Source organism: Desmodus rotundus, chromosome X (genome assembly GCF_022682495.2).
Source record: "Desmodus rotundus isolate HL8 chromosome X, HLdesRot8A.1, whole genome shotgun sequence".
Lineage (NCBI taxonomy): Eukaryota > Metazoa > Chordata > Mammalia > Chiroptera > Phyllostomidae > Desmodus > Desmodus rotundus.
This window is the reverse complement of record NC_071400.1, coordinates 19432700-19456502: the sequence shown is the minus strand read 5'-3', so window position 1 is coordinate 19456502 and position 23803 is coordinate 19432700. Positions and strand designations below refer to the sequence as shown.

Below are 23803 nucleotides of genomic sequence, written 5' to 3'. Positions count from 1 at the left end.
AAGTAGGTAAAGTCACTTTTCCTTCTTTGGAACTCAGTTTTCTCACTTACAAAACAAGTGAGTTGGCTTTGGAGAGCTCTAAAGACACTTTCATATCCAACATGTCATGATTGTCATTGAACAATAAACTGGGTCTTGAAGAAAATATGATTCAGGTTTTCGAAGAGAAGGAAGAGAAGATTTAGGGAAGAAGGTAGCAAGGATGAGAGCATCAAAGGAAGAGTTAACATGGTAAATATGAAGAATAGAAAGAGACAGGGATGATTTTATAGCCCAGGTATTGGCAGACTGATTAACTTTGGCAACCATTTAAGTTTATGCACATAAAAGAATATCAAGGATTTATGCATATTCCTATGTAGAAGTTTCACTGACACACACCTTGAAAAATTCTCTCTTGCTCTTATAAGTTTTATGATGTAATCTTAATAAAGATTTCAAACAGAGAGATAAAAATAACTAAATATTTTAAATCTCTACAATTCCTATCTTAAAGAACAGAAGAAGGGTCATCAATTAAACCACTTATGATTATTATTATCTCCAGGAATCCTTATCTAGTGATCATAGCGGGTGCCATTTCATGAGTTTGACATTAATTACATCTGGCTTCTCTGACCTTGTCCTATCTTTGATTCTGATTCCAGATCTATCATGGTTATCATTAAGTAATGATTATCATTACCATTATAAGAAAGCAGAATCAAAGGTTCAGCTCATATTTCTTGCTTCATTACTTCACCTAACAGATCTGAGGAACCCATTCAGGTGAATCACATTCACACACTGGGAAAGCTATAAATATGTTGATCATGTCCCTTCATGTCTTTATATCTTCAGGCAAAGGCTCTCTCTAACCTAGAATCACTCATTCTGGCTGGTATCTGTATAGATTCAGAGACATCTTTTATATTTGTCTTTAGTGATTTTTTATTATTGGTATTGATTATAAGGAACTCTTACATGAGGCCATAGTGATCACTTGAAGGAAGAAGAGTGGCAATAAAGCATTTGTTCACCACTAGAACTTATTATGAAGCTGGGAGTTCTTTATGAAAAAATAAAGCAGCTCGCCACTATAAGTTATGTGGAAAACAGGGCCTAGACTACTATGTAGCCTGACCTATGACACTAGAACTTAAAAAATTCCAGCTCGTAGTATTATTTTACCATGGTACTTAAGTGAGGCAGGATAATTTATTGAGATATTGTATTTATTCTTCCTCTACTTTTCCTTTCTTGTATTTCAAATTGGAATCCAAGCCCTTTGTGCTTCCTTTTCTGAGGAGACAATAGGTTGTGTTCCAAGTCTCAAAGTCTGTCCTCCTAGCTTCTGTTTCACCTGGGACTCTGAGCATCTTATAAGTGTTATGCTCAAAGGAGGGGAAGGAAATTGTTGACTTTAGAGTACACAGAAGAAAGACCGAGATTTCTCCAACCCTTAATAAGGAATGATAGCTGCCATTTTTGGAGCAGTAAGGATCTGGGGCCACTTACTGGCAGAATGCCTGGTGGTAATGTATCTGTGGTCAACCTTAGACATCTTGCTGGTTTCTAGGTGCTGGAGATTACACCTCAGTATGAGAAAAGTGTGAGTGCTTGCTTTTACAGTACCATGCAGGCTTGGACTAGAAAGCATGATAGCTTGAGGATTAGAGATACACTCCCTATTTGACAGTTCACACAGAAACCCACTGAGTTTTTCGTGTAATCCTAAGGAGGGTAGAGAGTTCAAGAAAGTGATTGGAATATAACTTTTTGCCAGTCTGGCAGCAAAGAGATGTTGAGTTGAAATCAATTAAATTTAAACAAAATAAATAAATGTGATAGTTCTTGCAAACCCAAGTTTGTGGGGTAGCATCCATGTTAATTACACAATAAACCATCATTACCAGAAGTAATTTACTTTTAAAAAAAAATTTTTATTGTTATTCAATGACAGTTGTATGGTCTTTTCTTTATAATATTAGAAACACTAAATAGTATATAATTTTTTGTGCAAGAAAGTTATAAGGAGAAGATGCTTAGAGGGAATGAGAGGCTGGAGGGGTAGAGTCAGTAGTGATGAAGATATCCCCACTTGAAGTCATTGCTTATAAAGGTGAAGTCATTAATTAAGATGTCATTAAGAGGTTAAGGTAAGGCTTTGGAGCACACAGTATCTGTCACTGTACAATGTATATTCATTTCTTAGGACTGCTACAAAAAAGTACTATAAATGTTAGTTTAAAACAACAAAAAAAAACTTATAGTTCTGGGAGCTGGAAGTCCAAAATCAAGGTGCCAAAAAGTCCATGATTCCTCTGGAACTTATAGAGTAGAGTTCTTTTTTGCTTCTTCTAACTTCTTGTGTTTGCTGGTAATACTTGGCACTCTTTGGCTTGTAGATACATCACTCCAGTTTCTGCCTCCATCATCACTTCTGTGAAGCTTTTTCACTGTAAGAATCTCTTCTTCCTTTATATTGCTATGACATATAGTACTTACCTTTCTTGTATTATAGTTATTTACGATTACATCTGTAGTAGACACCTTTTCAGTTGCCTGCCCAATCAAGTCTCTACTTTGGGAATAACTCTGCAAAAAATCAAGGGAAAGTTCTGTCTTCCATATTCATAGTGCATAATCCTTACCCCCTGAGCATAGATGATTTGATGATTGGTGGACAACTAACTGAACTGAATTAGTAAGATTCTTTCCCTAAGGAAGTAGAATTTGGGACTCAGAGAGTCTGGTGAGTCCTGATGCTCTTGTTAAGCTGATGGTATGTTAACCCAAGCATTACTAGAGCCAGCAGAAAGCTCATAGAAACAAAGAAATTTGTTCTGAATAAAGAATAATTAAGCAGATGTGTGAAGAGAAATGGCTATAGTGTTAGAAAATATTACAAAGGAAAAACCAGGCTGTTGGCATTTACTACTTACTTTCTGTTGCTTTCACCAAAGTTCTACAAGAAAGGAATTAACTCAAACTAGATCCGAGGAAGTCTTCAAGTAGATTTAAGAAGAAATATAGCATTAGTGCTTTCTGCCTATGGACTGTAGTCTAAATTGACAGATTGTTTCATAATTTGGAGCCTCACAGGACTGAAAAAACCAACAGTGTCTTTATCTCAAAACTGGTGCAATTAATGGCAAAGAATTGGCAGCCATAGCAGAATATATTGATAATCTAGGCCTTTCTCAAGTAAGTCCTATTAAAAATCCTATGCCACTGACAATGGTCTAATTATGAGTGATGTCTCATTAACCAAGGTTATTTTAGTGCTAGGGAAATAGGTAGAGTGCAGAGATGAGTAGATAAAAAAGGAACACTTTTTTCAAAAAGATAAAAAAGGAAGCACAATTAAACAAAAGGATAAGGCCTGGGAAAATTCAGATCCCCAGGTATCTCACAAGCACCTATTCCTATCAAAAAGATGGTCAGCCCTGGCTGGTGCAGCTCAGTGGATTGAGTGTGGACTGCAAACCAAAGGGTCACCGGTTCGATTCACAGTCAGAGCACATGCCTGGATTGAGGGCCAGGTCCCCAGTGGGGGCCACATGAGAGGCAACCAGACATTGATGTTTCTCTCCCTCTCTTTCTCCCTCCTTTCCCCTCTCTCTAAAAATAAAGAAATAAAATCTTTAAAAAAAAGATGGTCAATACCTTGGATGCATCTTAAAAGAAAGGAAGATTAACTGTGCTTCCTTCACCATAAGGTGACTTTTTAATGAACCCAATGCAAAAGTCAAGATAAAGGTCATTTAATTGAGGGAGTAGGAGGCCAGAGCAGAGTCCTAAGGTCAGTTGCCAAGAGAAGACTATCTAGGCTAGTGTGAAGATTTAACCATATGAGTTGACAACAGTTCTTTTTTTGACTACCACCTTTTGAAATAGAATTTAAATCAAATATCTTGTAGTATAATGTAGAATTCTAGTAGCCTACTCCATCATCTAGTTTTCCCTTCTCTAGTAACAGACTTTCAGCTTTTACCTTGGCATATTGCCATTTGGAATAAAAGACTAGACTATATTTCCCAACTTCCCTTACTGTTAGGCATGGTCATGCTTTTAAGTTCTGGTCAATGAATCATAGGCAATAGTGTTTCATGCACCTTCTGAGAAGTCTTCTTAGAAAGCAGGAGGCATGCCTTTAAAAAAAATCTTCACTGGAGGATATGTTCATGGATCTTAGAGAGATAGAAGAAGGGGAAAGTAGGGAGAGAGAGGGAGAGGGAGAGGGATGGAGAGAGAGATGAGAGAGAAAGGGAGAAAGATATCAATGTAAGAGAAACATTGGTTGTCTTCTATACATATTCCAACTAGGGATCAAACCCACAACCTAGGTATGTACCCTGACCAAGAATCAAACTTGCCATCTTTCAGTGTATGAGATGATGCTCCAACAAACTGAGACACCCAGCCAGGGAAGCATGCCTTTTTTCACCTTTTCCCATCCTATTGCTTGCAATATGGATATGATATCTGGAATTCTATCGGTTATCGTGGGCCATGAGAAAAACAGCCATACCTTAGGGATAGTGGAGCAGAGAGCTCAAAGAAAGTTGTGTGCTTCATATTGGATCTGGACAATTTACCTCCAGACTTCTTTTATGAAAGAAGGAAATAAACTTCAATCTTGAATAGGCCACTGTTATTTTAGTGTTTTATCTTATAGGAAACTAAATGTAATACTATAGTAAGTGATGTATCTACTAAATTTTAAGGAAATGTATTGCCAGAGAAAAGACAAGCTTTGCCATAAAAACCTAAAGGTCTATATTTCTTCAACTGTTAATGCAATCTCCAAGAAACTGAACTCACATCTATAGGAAGTAGGTTGCTGAGATGGTTGGTGCAGTTCCAAGAGGGTAAACTTTCCCAATGTCCCTTTGAGGAGTAGCCAAATAGGAAAATAAATAAGGGAGATGCTCTCAGAGAACAAAATCTGAGACATCCATCTGGCTTGACCAAGAACTCAAGCCAAGTCAAGGAGTTCTTGCTATTCAAGTATATAATACATAAATTGCTATGATATTGATTGGTAATCTTTGTGTATTGTATACATTCTTTCCATTTCCAAATGGAAGCCTTATTTATTTAGTTCATCCTGTTTTCCCTCCGATATTGGATGTTGGATGTTTTGGATGGAATGAAATGTATCATGTGTCTATGGATATGAAGCCATGGGGAGCTACTTTAAGACCTGCCCAAGATGATCTGAATTACTTAAAGATCTTGGGCTTAATGTTGGGTGCACTTGGACACATGAATTTGGATTGTCTCTTTGTATAGAAGTTGTGAATACATTTTCATTTGCATATCGGTGGTATAGTGGCATAATATTAGTTGAAGATTTTTGTAAATTGGGTGGGCTATTAAGTTCCTATGTTGGTTATTTTTTATGTCCAACATAAATTCCCAATTTTTTTGAGAATAGCATTTTGGTTTTCCTTTGAGGAACCAGCTTGCTCGCTCTCTCTCTCTCTCCATAAGGTTTGAGCAGAGTTATCCCATTCCCTGGTTCAAAGAGTAGGTGCATAAACCTTAACCTGGCAAATTTGATGTTGGCTTCAGGAATGGGCATGTGATATAAGCTGGTATATAGTTTTGTGCCCAAAACTAGGCCAATAAATTAGCCCTTGGAATTATGTTAGAACTATTAGGAGCAATGCACTCCTTTCTTCTGGATGACTAATCTAATTAGATGTGAGTGTGGACCTTCCAATGATAAACACAGAGGAAATTAAAGCTGTAAAAAGGATAGAAGCAGATTCCTAACTTCACAGCTTGACAACAGACCTACAACTGCCAGAAGCCAAATGATCCATGGATCTTTCAACTGTCCTAATATATGTCCTCTTTTCTTAACCAAGCTTTATTTTGAATTCTGTTACTTACAACTAAAAGAACATTGACAACTAGACAACCAAATCTTTATAATGCACTCCTGCCTCAATTTTACTTATGCTAAGGACCATTTACTTATAGTAGTTATGTGTTTTTTTTCTCAGTGCTATAGATATCTTTCCCTACCATATCACAAGGGTAAAGAATTTATTCTCCCTTATCCAATCTGCTTAAAGTCCTGTCATTTGCAACAACATGGATGGGCCTTGAGGGCATTCTGCTAAGTGAAATAAGTCAGACAGAGAAAGATACAGTATGAGTATGATCTCACTTATATATGGAATCTACACATATCAAGCTCATAGAACCAAAGAGTAGCATGTTGAATGCCAGGTGTTGAGGGATGGGGGAAATGAGAAGATGTTGATTAAAAGGTACAAACTCTCAGTTATAAGATGAATAAGTTCTGTGGATATAATGTATAACACAGTGGTTATACTTAAGAATAGTGTATTGTATACTGACAGTAGAGTTTTAATGTTCTCAACATAAGAACAACAACAAAATAGCAATTATGTGAGGTGAAGGGTCCAACCTTATTGTGGTAAACATTTAGCAATATATACGTATATCGAATCATCAAATTGTACACCTTAACCTTACACATTTAATATATCATTTATAGCTCAATAGAACTGGAAAAACTTAGCATCTTAAACATTTTTAAGTGTACAGTTTGGAGGCATTAAGTACATTCATACTGTTGGACAATAATCATGACCATTCACCTCTAAAACTCTTTTCATGTTTTAGAACTGAAATTCTGTACTCATTAAACAATAACTCCCCTTTCCCCTTGCTCCCAGTCCCTGGCAGGCACCATTTTATTTTCTATCTCTATGAATCTGACTACTTTAAACCCCTCCCCTCATACAAGTAAATCATAGAGTATTTGCCGTTTTGTGACTGGTTTATTTCACTTAGCATAATGTCTTCCAAGTTCATCCATGTTGTAGCATGTGTCAGAATTTCTTTCCTTTTTAAGTTTGAATAATATTCCGTTGTGTGTATATACCACATTTGGTTATCCATTCATCCATCAATTGACTCTTCGGTTGTTTCCACCTTTTAGCTCTTTGAATACTGCTGCTATGAACATTGATGTACAAACATCTGTTTGAGGCTGAGGTGGCTGTGGGGGCACAGCCAGAGTGGCAGGGGCTGTGGGAGAGCTCTATAAACAGCCACCAAGAGCCTTTTTTTGAACAAAATCCTCCTGTTCAAGTCTGCCACTCCTAACAAATGCCCAGGCTCTCACACAGCCCAACTTTCCAACTGGACTGGAGACTATCCGGGTCAAGGTCCGTCATGGCCCAACTCTTCTCTCTTCTTGAGGCATCACCTGGCTCCCCAATTTCTCTGGTAATGACCCAGCTGGCATCCACAGTCTCAGAGGGTGAACAGATAGGACTGGAGAGCATTATGCTAAGTGAAATAAGCCAGGCAGTGAAAGACAAATACCATATGATCTCACCTTTAAGTGGAACCTAAGCGACAAAACAAACAAGCAAGAAAAATATAACTGGAGACATTGAAATTAAGAACAATCTGAGAGTAACCAGAGGGGAGGTGGGAGAGGATAATGGGGGGAGAAGGGGGAAGGGTTTTCAGGAGCAACTATAAAGGACACATGGACAAAACCAAGGGGGGGTGGAATCAGGGGAGGGAGGTGGGGATGGCTGGGGTGGGGGGAGTAGTAGGGGGAAATGGATACAACTATACATGAACAACAATAAAATTAAAAATAACAAAATAAAAAATATGCATTCCTAAAAAAAAACAAGTATTTGTTTGAGCTACTGTTTTCAATTATTTTGGGCATATACTCAGGTGTGGAATTGCTGATTCATATAGTAATTCTACTTTTAACTTTTTGAAATACTACCAAACAATTTTTCACAATGGCTGTGTCATTTTCCATGTCTACAAGCAATGCATAGGTTTCCAATTTCTTCACATTCTCACCAACATTATTTTCCATTTCTTATTATAGCCATCTTAGTGAGTGTAAAGTGGTATCACATTGTAGTTTTTGTTTGTATCCCCCTATTGATTAATGATGTTGAACATCTTTTCATGTGTTTGTTGGCCATTTGTATATCTTCTTTGAAAAATATCTATTCAAATCCATCTTTTGTCCATTTTTGAATTGAGGTGTTTTATTTTTTGTTGTTGTTCTAGACTTTTATGATACTACTTTTTAAAAACATTATGCTAGGTGCTGGAAATATAGCATTGAATAAGGCACATACATTGTCCTCAACAAACTCACAGGCTAGTGGGAGCAACAAACAATATTCTAATGCAATGTGGCAAATCCATTGACAATTATATGCTGAAGGTATCATGAGAATTTCAAAGAGGCATACACTAGTAGAGGTGGGAAACAGACATGAAAGTTTTCCTGGGGGATATGGTACCTAAACAAAATCTCAAGGATGCTAGCCAGGCCAAAAGGGAGGAGGTTGAACATTCTAGGCAAAAAGGAAACCATGAACAATGGCTTGCAGGCATGAAACTACAGGGTATTTGCTGAAAACTACAAGCATTTACCTGCTGTTGAAGTAGCAATTCCAAGGCAGTAAGTGGCAAAAGATGAGTCTAGGGTGGTAGCCAGATGTAATAGGCTCTCATAATGTGTGTTTAGGCTTTATCCTGAGAGCTATGGAAGATAATTGAATGGTTTTGAGGAGAGTAGTTACACAGTCAAACCTGTGTTTTAGATCAGAGATTCCCTTTTTCTTCACATTACATTATTGTATACATAGCATCATAAATTTTGTATGCATTCTGAAGTAGGTAAACTTGCAGCTGCATGTTGCTGGAAAGGACAGGCCCAGGCTTTACCTGCCTCAGGCCTAATACAGCTGTCCCAAGATCTAAGACTAGTAAGTTGTTTTAGACAGATCATTCTGACAGTCATGTGAAGCACTGATTAGAAGAAAGCAACACTGGAGGGGGGTGTCAGGTTAAACTGACCAGTTAGAGTAGCGATAGAGAAACTAACAAGGAGATAGAATTGACAGGACTTGATAGATTGGATAGATAAGGTGGGGTAGGAGTCAAAATTGATTCCCAGGTTTTTTGCTTGTTCTACTGGGAGGAAGGGCAGCATATCTGAAAGGGAATATTATGAGTTTAGAGATGGATATAAAGAGTGCTTTTTCTTTCAGATGATTGGCTGGAAATGTCCAATAGAAGATAGTGTTCTTATTTGCTATGGAGATTGAACTGCGTAAACATCTAGTTTATTGTGGAAATTTTTATAGCTTTAAAAGGAGCCATTGGAGTGGCTATACTAGAGATCTACCTTCTTTGAAAAGTTTTCCAGCCCATAACCTCAAAGATGCAACCTTTTATTATGTATCATGTGACTCCAATCTTTTGGCTAGAACTGAATGTAACAGGGATGAACATTTGACTTACCAATCAAATTCTCTGTTAACAGAATTAAGTATTGGGGCCCAGTGACTCAGTCAATTATTTCTGAGGAACCAAGCTAGAAGGTAAAATAGATGAATCATTCTCAAATTGTGTCCCCAGAGGATCAGAATCATTTGGTACCTTGCTATTAGTGCAAATTCTCATACCTCATCCCATGTGTACTGAATCACACACTCTTGAGTGAGTCCCAGCAATCTATGTTTTACAAGCGTTTCAGGTGCTTTAGGTACAGGCTATCACTGATACAGACTTTAGGAAGGATAAGATTACAATTTTGGAAGTGGCTGATAAGTAAGCAGAGAAAGGTGGTTTGCAGAGAGAGAGAGAGAGAGAGACAGAGAGACAGAGAGACAGAGAGAGAGCAACCTGATAACTTCCCAGCATTCCACGAGGCTAAGTTCTTTCTGCAATTGGAATTTGTGAAATTTCCCTATATCATTACATAAATCCCTTTTATTTGAATAAGAATCCTTTCTTTACAATAAAAACACTTTGATTTCTTAGTTGAGTGTTTCTCAAAAAAAATCTATTATGCATTTACTATGCAGCTAATTGTTTGAGACACTATAAAGGAACCCAAGATCAACTAGACCTGGGTTTTTGCCCTTGAGAAGCCCAGTTTAATGGCAGAGTCATATAGAAAATGTTAGAAGCACTGAAAGAAAAGTGGCTCCTGAGCTTTGAGATTATCTGCTAAGCACTAAATAAATATTAGCTGCACCTCAGTGGTATCTGGTAAGGCCAGAGAAGACCTCAAGGAAGGAAAAGTTGATATATATCTTGAGTGATGAATTTGATATAGATAGATAGATGATAGATGATGATAGATAGATAGATAGATGATAGATAGATAATAGATAGATAATAGATAGACAACCTGATAAATAATGAAAAAGAAAAGGAGGAAGAATAGGGGAAGGTGTTTCTCCAAGAGGAGAGAAAAATAGCACAAAGATATGTGGACTGTGGTAGGTATCTGGGGAAGGGTGAATAGTATAAAGGTAAATACAAATTTAAAATAAGATGCTAAATTCTCCTTGTGGAAAGTAAGGGAAGAGACTTCTCCCCCATCCCTTCCCTTTTCAAAATTCCCTTCCTTGTCCTTTTCAAATGTATTTAAATATTTATAATGGCTAAATAAGCCTCTCATTAGTCTCACAACTTGCAGAATGTTTCCCCAAGGACCTGGGAGGCATCTCTTCAAAACACAGATATCAAGGAAAGTAGAGCCCTATTTCCTATGATAGAGCAGCCTAACTTCCTTGAGCACCTTGCTCCAGTTTGCAAAACTATTTCATGTGGACTTCTCCTATGGATAAAGTCAACACAAGTGGTCTCCCAATTATGATGATAAAGTAAGAACACACTATGAATGACAAAAGGTGCTGTCAAGTCCTTTTTATAGTACAAGTTACAGTTAATTTTGAAAACATGTATGTAATGGGTTTTATCTGCTTGGCGTATAAGGAGGTGAGATTTCTTTCTATCTTTGCAATCTCTTAGTAGATTGCCTGTGATGCACATCACATTCTGGTTTAATGTTTATTCAATAATAAAAATGTTTTCTCCCACTATTACCTTTGTGGGGAGGACTTTTTGATTGGAAGAAGACCTCATTTGTAATTATATTTCCCTGAAAGTGCTTTGGTTTGTCTGGAGTGCTCACATTACAGAAGCCAGGGGAGAGGATGAAGCTAGAGGGCAAGCTTAAGGCCAAAGCAAGGAAGAGTCCTATGTTAGAGGATAGGCTTTATTCCATAGGCCATGAGGAGCTATGGAAGATTTATAGTCAGGGCAGTGAAGTAAGCAATTTTTGTCCTTAAAAAAATGACTTGGGCAGTAATGTGGAGGGTAGGTCAAATGGCCAAACACTGAATGTGGACACAATAATTTAAAATATTATTTAAAGGTTTTCTTAGTCTGTTGTCATTCAGAGGTAATTCTTGGACTTACCTTTCTCTGAGTTCCCTAACAATATCTGGATCTGTACATTTTTATATATTTTTACAATAGGGGCATTTCTCCAAGGTGTAGAGAGTAGAGAACAATAGAGGGTGTGGCTGCATGTATGACACTCCTTGGCCACTTTTCCTAAATGGTTTGGGTACTCCTTTGGCCCCACAATCTCATCCCAATAACTCTTGAAGTCCCAAGCACCTTTAGGGTCTAGAATACCTCTGATGGTGTCCATCTGGAGAAAGGAGTTGCTTATTACAGTGGTCTCTACCATTGGCTGGTGTTCAGTTTACAGTAAATGCTTGATATTCAGTGAGGTTCTGTACACAATACAAATTGAGGTGTGACTGTTAACACAAATGCCTCATTTATTAGCATCCTCTGCCTGGACACCCAAATTGTGACCATGGATTGCCTGGATTCATGTGGGTGCAGGTTTTCCAAGTATAACAGCCCATAGATATCTTTAACATGGGACTTTGTGAATAGAAATTGAGAAAGACCAAAACACTTTGAATGAACTACATATACATTTATTAAATAGTTATCAAAAGCACACATATACACTTGTCTCTTAGCTGCCAATTTCCCCAACACAGAATCGTTCAGCTCTTCAGATCATGAAAGCCAAAGCAAAGTCTCAGTTCAGATATTCTTTCTTACTTTCTTCTTGAGACCTCAGTTGATATTCAATGGGTTGACCACCATCTTTTGTAACCGTCACATCTCTAGAAATATGCTGGCTGCAGAGACTCCTCAGATTCTTTCTGCATTCTCTCAAGTCCAGTTGTTAATGGAATTAATTAATGAAAAGTGCTTAATGGAATTAGGCTGTCTGCTTTAAAAGGTGCTATTGTTACTGCTTGCTGCTATTCACCCACTGTTACTCTGATTTTTTCATCAATCTGTTTGCACTTGTAAATGCATGCAATGCACTGAATCACTTATGGGGAGAAACCTCCTTCTCCCTCATTAGGGAAACCTATCTTTTGTCTTGTACCTGTTGTCCTGCCTGCCTCTGCACTTCACTTTGTTTTCATGCACAATTCCAAAATTCTGGGCTGCACTGACAGGAACTTCCTTCTTATACTGATTTCTGTATCTACTTCAGAATGTTGTGCTTTTGTTTTTGGCAATCATTTGTAAGGGCAGAAATCAGACCTCCTGTTTCCCTTCCAAACCTTACCGTTATATCTGGGTGGCTTCCCTTTCTATCATTTGAACCCTTGACTTTTATTCCCCAGACTCTCACAGTCCTCCAGCCTAAGGAAGAAGTGTAAGTCCAAGCACTGAAAGGAAAACCTTACTGGGAGCGCTAAATTAAATAGGTATTTCTAGTACAGAAAGGAGCCAAGTAAAAAATCAGAGTATGTGTGTCCATTTGTTCAATATTAGCAAGTAAAGGCATTAGACTACTCCAGATATGTGATCATGTATCACATTTCTGCACAACTATCATTGTGTCATCCTTTTCACTACAGATGCTGACCATGTGAATGGATTCTAGTCTGTGGAATTTTGGGATATTCACTATTTTAGACTCATTATTTTATCAGAACTTTCCTGATAGTAACAAAATGGTGAGTCTTCCTTTTTGGGCCTTCTTGGGATAAATGACTGCACCACTCATCCATATATCCAAGTGCCTAGTGGTTTGCTTCAGCAAAACATATCTCCCTCATCTACACATGTGGCTGTCTGATATTTGATCACTGGAGAGTCATGCTTTTTTAAATACAAACACTCCCATGAGTGGCAGCACATTAAGCATTCATTGTCAGGCTTCAACGTAATGTGAGTTAATATTTAGATCACAACTATGAGCTGCTTTCCATAGCCTGAGATGTCCAACAGGAAAGCTCTGAAGGAGAAAAGTCCAGATCTACCTGGAAAGCAAGCCTGATAAGTTGCTATGGGTCTTCTAGAGGGCCAGAGGCCACCAGGAAGGATAAGAAAAGGAGGGGCTTAGAAGGATGATGGGAAGAGAGGTTGAAAAGTATCAAGGTAAACTTGGTTTCATCTGGTTTTGCTTGTGGGTCAACATTCTTCTGCCCAATAGAAACTCCATTTTCATGATGATCAGGAAAGCCTGCCCCGAATTCTTACCTATCATTCAGCAGCTTCAAAGAGAAAGACATAAACTGAATTCTGAAGAGGCCAAACACCTCTTGTAAATGTTTATATACTGAATTGGTTTTGGTGCTGGGGTTATCACAGACTCACAGGAACAAGCACAACACATCAAAGGGATCAAATTTGGCTTATCAAAAAATGCCATAGTGGGAATCACACTTGGAAATAGTAAAGCACAAGAGGCAAGGGAACTAGTAGCTCTGAATGATTCAGCTGATATTGGACAGGGACCCAAACTCCTCCCTACCCTTTTTCACTGTTATAGACCTGTGAACAATAATACTTTATTCTATCACAACCTCTTATCCAAAGCTTCTTCACTACAGTTTTCTATCAACTCCAATACTTAACAGTGGCCAATGAGAAGTTCACAATCAAGTGTTTTTAATTATTTAGAAATGTGACAGAATAAAGTATCACCAAGTTACATTTTGCTTTCTTAAAAAACAAAAATGATTATCCTTTTATTCCTGTGTCACTTATTACACAAAACTGATTTAAGTGAGAGAAAACATTTTAATGGAAAAATCCACACATCCCATTGTTATAAAACTTTTGATGCCCATCTTGAACAGAATAAAATGAACAGCACTGGTTTCATATGTTACATTTAAGATGCAGGGTAGAAATGAATAACTGGAAAATACAAACTGCTAATCTATGTTAGAATATGCCTGAATTTCTGAAGCACAATTGAAACCAGTAAGCATTATCTCAAACTTTTAAATTTTCTTTTAGTAAAATATATGTGTCTTCCTTGTATTAGTAACTTCACTATTGCAGAAATAATACATATAATACAATGGATGTATTATATATATAATTTAAAATACTGAAGGTATATTTGGAAATAAATTTATTCCATGTATGAAATATAACATTGAACAAAGTCACAAATTTTAATTTATATTAGAATTACTAAATGTTATGATTAATATTCTAGAACATGAATAGCTTTTAAGTGAACCTCTGATGTGTGAAATGGATTCATAAAAAGACATAACCAAGTAATTTAACATTTTATTAAAAGATCAAAAATAGACATAGTAATAGCATACTAAAATGAATTGCATAGTACACACTTTTAAACACAAACAAGCAGTACAGCACTATAACTTGAAAAAAACATAAAAATCAAAGCATGTGCTCTATTGATAGCAGTTGAAGGAATGACCTATTGCATTTTGGAGGCAAAATATTATGAGAAGTTTATATTTCTGAAATATTGTGGTCAACATCTACAATTGTTACACAGAGCTAATAATTTTTTTTATCTATAGGTATTTGTAAATTAAAATTTGCTTCCTAAATACATACTTCGATTTTCTATATTATATTATACTGGATTGTTGCTATATAAATGTGGAGAGTTATCCCTTAAAAAGACTACATTTAAGCAAATCTTTAAAAAATATCTTAAATTATTGTAATTAGTGAACATGATAACAAAAGGTTCATTTTCTAATAATTAAATCAGCAACAAAAACCATAACAGGAAATTTATTTTGAAAAAGGGTAACCCCAGAATCCAATGATATGACAGTTACATCATCCTCTCAACTGCTAGACACAAAAGACAGCAACAAAATAATTTGGTTTCCATTATTAACAAATAGCATCTTGTATACAGAAATAAAGCTTTGAAACCATGCAGTGCTATGACAGATAAATATTTAGGTTGTGTGTTTTGTGGGGGCGGAGGGAGGAGCACTGCTTAAAATGGTGTTACTTTTAGGTCTTGTTACGGAGGTATTTTATTAAAGTAATATGATGTAGGAGATGACTAGTAAGGATTTTTTGCAGTATCTGAAAATAGTAGTAACTTACTTTATGGTGATACTTTTTTTTCTTTTAGATATAGCACTATAATTAAGGATGGGTTTTATTTAAAGATAACATTTCTCTGGAATAATCTTGTTTTGGATTATTAAATGGTGGTTCTCTTCCAGGTGAGGACAAATGGAGAAGCTGGAAACTGTGAATTAGTCAACTAACCCCTTTTCCTGGTCTTAAGAGCAGGTGTGCTCTTTTGGCGTCAATTTATTCACATTCTGTTACACTTCATTCTCTAGTTTTACATATTTAAACACAGCCACTGTGTTTAAGCTCCAAAGAGTGTGATCCAGTGGCTGTCAGTAGGCATAACATGCCATAAGTAATTTGGATATCTAGGTTCTTTCTTACTATTTTACAGATGATTTTTCCTAACTTAAAATCTGACCATATTTTTATTGACCTTATGATACTATATTCTTGTGGCTATACATTCACAAGGACATGTGAAAAATATGTTGGTGATAAGATTAAAGTTGAAGTTCTTAACTATGGAATAAGTGAATACTTACATTTTATATCAATGAAAATGGTGGTCAGATGGTTAGACTGTTAGTTATATGGTTGATTCTAAGTGATATAGCTGAAGGGAAAAAAATTCTAACCAACTGGCCCTGAGCTATTGGAGAACTATAAGGCTTGGATTGCTTTCTAGCTTTGGCTTAATTTCCTTTCTCTATAAGTGAAAACTATCAAAATGGGTAGCAATACTAGTAACTCCCTCAACCCCAGGGTAGCCTCTTTCTCCACATCAAGGGCAATAAGTCCCAAGATGTGAAGGACTCAAAGCACCTGTGGTGATCTACTGTTTAAACTTTCTAAACTCACCCTTTTCTAGACCTCTTTGGAGGCAACAAAAAATTAAAGGGTGATCTGTGGATGATGTGGGAGCTGAAATTGGCAGAGATGGTCTGATCAAAACATTCTTTTCCAGCTCCTATGTATGTAAGATTTCAGCTGATTCTTTTCTGTTTAGTTAAAACAGCTAAAGGCGGAAGTGGCACAGTGAAGTACTTTCTAACCTGGTAAAGGTTAAGTCAGAAAACACCTTCCAGTGAACAAGTATAAGGCAAATAGAGTCATTTATAAAGTTGTGGCAGGAGCATATTTTCCTTTGCTGAAGGGAATGAAAAGCCCCATACTGGCCATACTTAACTATTAAATTAAATCTTTTCAGTGGTTGCCAATTTGGTTTTGGGTTCTGGATCTTAATGGGGAAATAGTGGTAAACATTAATAATTTGCCACTAAAATAGATTTTAATTTATGTAACTGATATATATCAATTGATAATTTTCTGTGACAGATGCAATCTAATTTGATCATAATGGGGATATCCATTTAGGAATTTGCAAGGCATTTCATTATTTGAAATCATTGGAAAAAACCTCAGCTAGAAACCTGCCTGGTGTGTGTATATGTGTGTGTGTGTGATAATACAGAGGGGATTACTTTAAAAAGCAAACAACCTCTGCTAGTGGTCTTGCTACAAGATAAAGTAGTTTTACTCTGGTTCAGTGCTCCTAGCTGAAGATGAGCTGTTATCTGTTAGCAGTCCACTCTTTTGATCAGCTGTAGCAAACTAGAAACCCTCCACAATAGCAAAACAACACGATGTTTAGTTAAGTCTTACAGCAAATAAACCCCTCCATCTCAAAGCCTTAGAAATAACTCTCTCTTACTAACTTTTCCACTATTCTCACAGACTTATTATATTAAAAAAAGCTCCAAGGATTGCTTTCATGGACTATATACATAAGTGCAAAAAAGGTGTGTCTCACACATTCGCACCCTAACTGAGACAATCAGTTAACTGCAGCATATGTCTCTTAAACACTGTTAAGGGGTCATTCTACCGTATCTTTATGCATGGTTTCACAAATGCATTAATTTCATAATATGTTTTCATTATTCTTTAAACCTTATTTGGATATATTTGTGTAAGTATGTAATTCCAGAAAAGAGATTTTTTGCAGCTATAACTATGCCACTTAAATAATTTTGAATAAATGAAGCTATGAAAAAAGATCAGGTAATGTATTATAAATACCGCAATTGTGTTTTGAAGTCTAAATACTGTGGAATCTCCCTATCCACACAACAAATTCTATAAGCCATAAAGCCAAATTCTAGAATCCATATCTTGTAAACTTGTTGATGAAAAAGCCACACAAGGACACAAATTAAGCTTTCACATGGAAATTTGGGATAAAAAATAAATCAACCACATACATTTTCTGAGATATGAGATGTATCTTCTACATGCACATACTGTTAAAACCATGTATAGTGTACAAGTAAAACTGTCACCAAAAAGGTGTGTTAAGGTAGCCATGTTGTAGTTTTGTTGCTAAAGCAACGACTAAATATTAGTTAAAATTATTATTTGTATATAAAGTTAAGTTTGTTCTTAAACTGTTAACTGTAAAGAATAGTTATGTATTACAATCTGTATCTTATCATGCTTCAGTGTCAGTTTAGAACTTATCTAACTGGGTTGAATATATACATGTAGTAAAATCTTAAAATTTCTCTAACTCTCCTTCAAAAGTAAATTCATTACTTACTAAGAGATATATAAAAACTAATAAAATCAAAACCTTAAAAACTAACAAGTAAAATAAAAACATGGCACCGATTAGTGAGTTTGGTGCTAAGAACCTTAATTTGTCATTATGTTTACAGTTTGATTAGGCTATCAACTAAATTTCCAAAAAGTTATATGCTTTTACATACTATTTATTCTACTGCCTTTAACAGGCACTGGTAAAATTAAAATCAGGGCACTATCTTTCTAAATCTATTCAACAGAATTGGGAAATCATATTTCCCTCTTTATATTTCAATGCGTGTGAAATGCAGAAGAGATAAAATAAAAAAGAAGAGGATTCCAGTTTCTAACTTATCTGTGTATAACATCCTACCCTACAGATTAAAATAACTCAGAAACCTTGCAGCTGCATTTTACCTAAGAGCATCCTCATCTACTGTCTCCAAAGGATTGGGGAAAGGAGTCAAATAACATTCCAAATAGCACACAGGTCTTCCTTACATGTTATTTAATAAAATTTACTGCCAATGTTGTCCTTATTTAGACATTACTGTGCTAAATGGTCATGCCATTAAAAAGAGAGTTGCAAAGGTTAATTTCATTCAGTTCCTGCTGGTGGTAGTGAGGAGGTACTTGCTTTTCCCAAATTGGAGAGCTGGTAAGGCTGTCAATTAGTGGACACAGCCTAGTGATGTAAGAAAGCAACTTTGGCAAGATAAAAGTACTTTAAAACATGTTCAAAAACAAATGGAGGAGATTGATGGAGTTGGGAGAAGATGGCTTTTCACACCATGATCAACTAGAAGTTACAGACTAATCTAGACAAGTGAAATGAAATGCAATAGCTGGTTGTGGAATCATGCTCCATTTGCAAAAGCAAATACTGTGTTTAATAGAAATTTTATGAATCCATTTAATTTTGATTTAATCTTAACCTCTACACTTACATTATGGTAACAGTGCTTTTAAAAAATTGGCACTACTAAAACCCTCTTAAAAGATAATTTGTAGATTATTTTCTCTATATACATGACTTATTTTGTTTAAGTTTCAGCACTCTAGCATATTTTTGCAAAAAGCTAAGAGAAATAAGCAGAGACAATTTTGGATAAGTAAAAATAGAGGCCCTTGCAAATTACAAAGCTTATAAAATATTAACTAAGAATCACAAATGATTAGAATTTTATATATACAATTCATTCAGTAAATTTTTGTTTAGAGTCACTGATTAGTTTTGTGACTTCTCTTTTTATCTGAAAATTTATAGTCTAATGACTGATCTTTTCTTGAATAAAGATAAGTCGAACAAGTCGTTGCACAACTAAAGAATGTTTCTTAAAATTCCATTTATGTCAAAATTCTTTTGCATCTGCATCAAAACTTCAGTACTTTGACTTTCTTTAAACTCATTTATAAAGCCATTTTTCAATGCTAACAAACATCAAAACTTGTGGTACTCCAAATTCAACTACCCTGAATATTCTTCACCAAACCTTTTACTAAAACATGTCTTCCAGTGCTTAAAGTAACATCAAAACACCTGCACTCTAGGTGTACTGTCTATGTACATCTTCATCAGAAGTTTAAAAAAATGAAATGAGACAATATGTTGCATCAAAATGTCAAACTATACAAAAAGTTCATTGTGCCCCCAAACTTCTCTATCTCCTTTAGGGACACATCCAGACTAGCTCAGGTGGTGCAGCCTTCCTGGACTTTTGTGATCAGATCTGCCCTTCTGGAGAGGCACTGACACAGGATATATGAAATTCAGTTCCAAACATGAGTAATTTCATAAAGGTGTACTCTCCTTTCTTCTCTAACAATGTTAAGATTTGAAGAAAGAGAAATTAAGTGGTTCAAAGACAATAGGTAAAAGTAAGGAAACCTCTTGTTCTTTAAATCCAGGCAATACTGTAAACAGATGGCAATGGTTCCATACAAGCAAACCCATTTAGAAATCCTGATGATCATGACTGGATTGATAATTAAAATCAAGAGGATATCATCAACTATTAAAGAGATAATTTTTATCTTTTGTATTTTGAGCCAAATTGATCTGTTTTGGGATAGAGTTCCAAATGTTTGGAAGCACAAACAATGTGAAACAGAGGAACAACTGGGAGTCAGGAGATATTTCCAAGTCTGACTGTTCCCATAAAGGTAGGTAACCCTGGGCAAATCACATACCCTAGGCTTCAGTTTCATCAACTGTGAAAAGGTTTTCCAACTCCGTTGTTCTGTGATTCAAACTTACTAGCCTGCTTAAGGTATCCATCAGATTTTCTTTGTCATTTTCATGAAGTAGAAAACAAACTTGTTATAAACATAAAATTTGATTATTTCACACTTAACCAGTGAGAGAATATATATTTAGTAGAAAATATTAAATCTACGTTGATGCAAACTATCATATGGTTCCACCACTATATAATAATAGTAACTTTAATGACTAAATAAAGAGGAGGAGGTATGCCACATAATATAAGAATTAATTACTACTTTACTTAGTTAAAAGTATTTCATAAGAATTAGTAATGTGAATTCAGCTCAGCTCTGTGGAGCACAGCCAATCTGTCTCATCCAAAGGGTCTTAAAACCCCCCTTTTATAATTTCCAAATACATGTAAAATACAAATACAAATCAACATTGTTTATGATGAGAGAGACTCTGCTGTTAATAAGGTTTTGGGAGGGCAACATCTGACATGTATCATAAGCACTTGCTCCTTCACTAAGTGTTTAACAAAACTGAAAACTCAGCTAAACTGGAGCTAAAGCCAACTGTGACAGCCTTCCTAAAAATGTTAAATAAATGAAAGAGTAATTTTAAATGTCTTTCTATCCTCCTCCCCACTTTTGCCATTTCTCCAAAGCTATTCTCAGGCTCCAACTGTGATCAACATAAAAGTGTGTCCATTTGGGGAGGAAAGGCCTCACTTAGAACCAATTCTCTTTCACCCTGACTAATCTTGCTAGATTGCATCTTACTTACTATTCAGAGTAGTCTAAAAAGCATGAGCCATTTGGATTCAGAAATGGCTCTTCTGTAAAAGGTTACATTGCAATGGTTTTTACAGGCTTTCCTCCAATATATAAAAAGTTGTCTTCACGTTCCCATCTCCCTGTTAAATTTATAACCTGTAATTAGCATACCTTTAAGCCTCCAAGTACGAATTTTTCAGCTGAGGATGACAAATGGCTGTTTTAGACACTCAACCTAGGAGTGTGTCTAAATCCTTCAGCCACAAAAAACATAATGGGCACTTTACACACTTTTCAGTATAAATGCTGAGAAATGTATTTAAAGATAAATTCTAGTTTTCCAAGATGTTTAAGGAGTGAAATTAGGGATTAATGTTGTAAGAAGTTCCCTCTTTTTAGCAGGTAATTATATCTCCTCAGAAATAATCTACTAATGAATCTACTAATGTAATCATATTATGCAAGGTCAGATTTGCAGCTATAAATTATTTACATGGATGTTTAGGAACAGGTTTTGCGAACACTCAGAAGTGAGGCCTTTTAAATGGCTGCCCCGAGAATCCCCCAGAAATATTCTAAACAGAGAGGGCATATTAACATTAACCTGTCATATTTTACAAGCACATGTATTTCTGTTTACCATTAGTAACATTTTAGTTGAAACCAAAAACCACACATATTACAGCAAAATCCCATAGTATGTAAAAACCTAACACAACACAATATACCACAATACAGTACAATACAATAATGGGGAAATGGTCTTTGGATATAATTTTTACCTTTTTAAATCAACCCAATAGGCTACTGCATAAGCAAAACTGTAAGGTAACACTTCAAAACAGTTAAACATTTACCCACGAAGAATGCACAGTAAGCCAAAAATTCACTGTGGAGATTCACTCAGCATAACAGTTATTAGAAAATCACAAAGAATAGTGTGACAAATTACAAAATTTTATGGTAGTGTTCTACCTAATAATTCAAATAAGATAGATGGTAGTTTTCTATTCATGTTTTGTTTTAACATCTCCATTGATTGTTAAATGCTTTGTTTTTTATTTAAATTTGTTGGTTGGTATTTTTGTTTTGTTTAGTGTATTGACTGCACCGTGCTTATTGTTGTGTTGGTAGAAGAGGACATACACTCTCTATATAGAAAGGCTATATGGAGGTTCTGACGGAGAGATTCTGATATTCCATAACTCTGTTGTTCAGAATTTCAACTGAAATGCAAAAAAAAAAAAACAAAAGAGTGAGAAATATTCAAGCAGGGATCAGGATACTTGGTTCTTGTTTCAGTTTTTTACATGAACTATGCCAAGATATTCCCCATTGTGAATTTCATATTCAACATCTCTAAAAATTGGGCTGTTGGAGATAGTCTCTGAAGAGTCATGTACCATGATAGTGTATGGTTCTCATTGAGTGCTAATGTGCAGAATTGCCCTATGTTAACAGAGATGTACTCAATTGTTTAATGCATTATCTACACAATGGCAAAACTTTTTGATGAACATCCACCCATCCATCCACTTCCTTCAACAAGCATATTAGAAAACATGCTTATACCTGAAATGAATATAAAGTAACATTGAATGTCAATTGTTATTGAAAAATAAAAGAAAAAAACACATTTGATTCCAAACATTCAAAATATACAGATATTAAATAAACTTTAAACATTTTATCAGAATGCATTGGAGCCTAAGTATGAAATCTAGGTACTATATTGTATTTTACCAAATTACATTTTTTGAATTTTGGAGAAATTTTCAATACCTCTTACATATTAAAGTGATTATTATGTGCTAAATACCTCTACATTTTCTAGTGGAATCAAACAAAAATGAATCACTATTACCAAACATGTTTTGCTAGGAAGTTAGTTTGACAAATTTGTTTACCTTGATGTAAAGCAGCCCATGAGAATCAGGGAAGTGTTTCCAAAACACACAGTGTCATATTTGGTGCTATTCCGAAGCTACCCACCATCCTAAATTATACCCCTGAAAATTACTACAATTCACAGCTACTTCAGTTATTCCATGTACTCAAAGGTATATTTTAAAAACATCTTCTTATGATTAAAGGGACCTATTTATTTAATGTACAGTCAGCTACAGGATCTGTCCAAAACAATTACTGCTCTGGGCTTGTGTGTCCTTAGCAGGAAAGAAATACTAGCCAGGTTCTGGAAAACTAGTCCATGAAGAGAATAGGACTCTTGCCCCCTTCAACCAAATGACACCCTCTGGTTATGAGAACCTCAAGCTTTTAGTGACTAATGTATGCCATTCAGAATTAATCACTTGTTTAATAAGTCCCTATACTTAATTAATTAATTAAGGTACCTTGGAGTCTTAAGTGGCTTCAAAAGTCACATGCTCCAAGTGAACGACTGCTTAAATTAAGTGTGTGCTATTACAGGCTCTGGGCCAAAGAAGAGATCAAAGGTGAAGAGGGTAAAAATCCAACAGCAGCAACAAAAATCACATGCAAAATAGCTATGATATGAATGGAAATAATGATTAAATTACTAAATTATGTCACTCAAAATTTGAAACAGCTGGAGCAATTCTGATAGACTTACATGGGAAGCAATGCAAAGTGGCAGACTGTAAAAACACTATTTTCTATAATGAAAGAGGGAAGCACATTGTTTACTGTCTTTAAGATAACCATCTCAGTCAAATTGTGACAAAATTACTTTGCCTAAATTTAATTTTAAAAAGAAGCTAGAAAATGTTAAAGAATTAAAGCTGAAAAGTTATCTCTGTATTTAGCTAACAAATCATACCCCTTTAATAATAGGAAAACACTTCAGAATTTGTAAGCTCATCGGAAAAATATACTACCAGCTGTCATTTTCATATAAAAATTGCATATTTGTTGTTTACTTTTCAATTTGGAAAACTTAGAATGCTTTAAATCAAGCTCTAAGTTATAAGCAATGTCTACTATTGAAAGTATTTACAAAGCTTTAACAAATGCAATTGTGTAAATAAAA

The 23803-nt window shown here is 35.6% G+C and overlaps 1 protein-coding gene across 10 annotated transcripts in view; it reads right to left on the bottom strand.

Moving 5' to 3' along the window:
- Nucleotides 1–14910: 14910 nt before the first annotated feature.
- The window catches only part of MBNL3 (muscleblind like splicing regulator 3), a 118180-nt gene continuing 109287 nt past the window's right edge, over nucleotides 14911–23803 (bottom strand). For all 10 annotated transcript variants that reach the window (XM_024566639.4, XM_045200569.3, XM_045200570.3 and 7 more), the window contains one exon: nucleotides 14911–22019. Coding sequence is in view for 4 of the 10 variants with exons in the window: in XM_045200572.3 (XP_045056507.1) it covers nucleotides 21958–22019 (62 nt within the window). In the remaining 6 variants the exon portion in view is untranslated. The remainder of the gene's footprint in view (nucleotides 22020–23803) is intronic.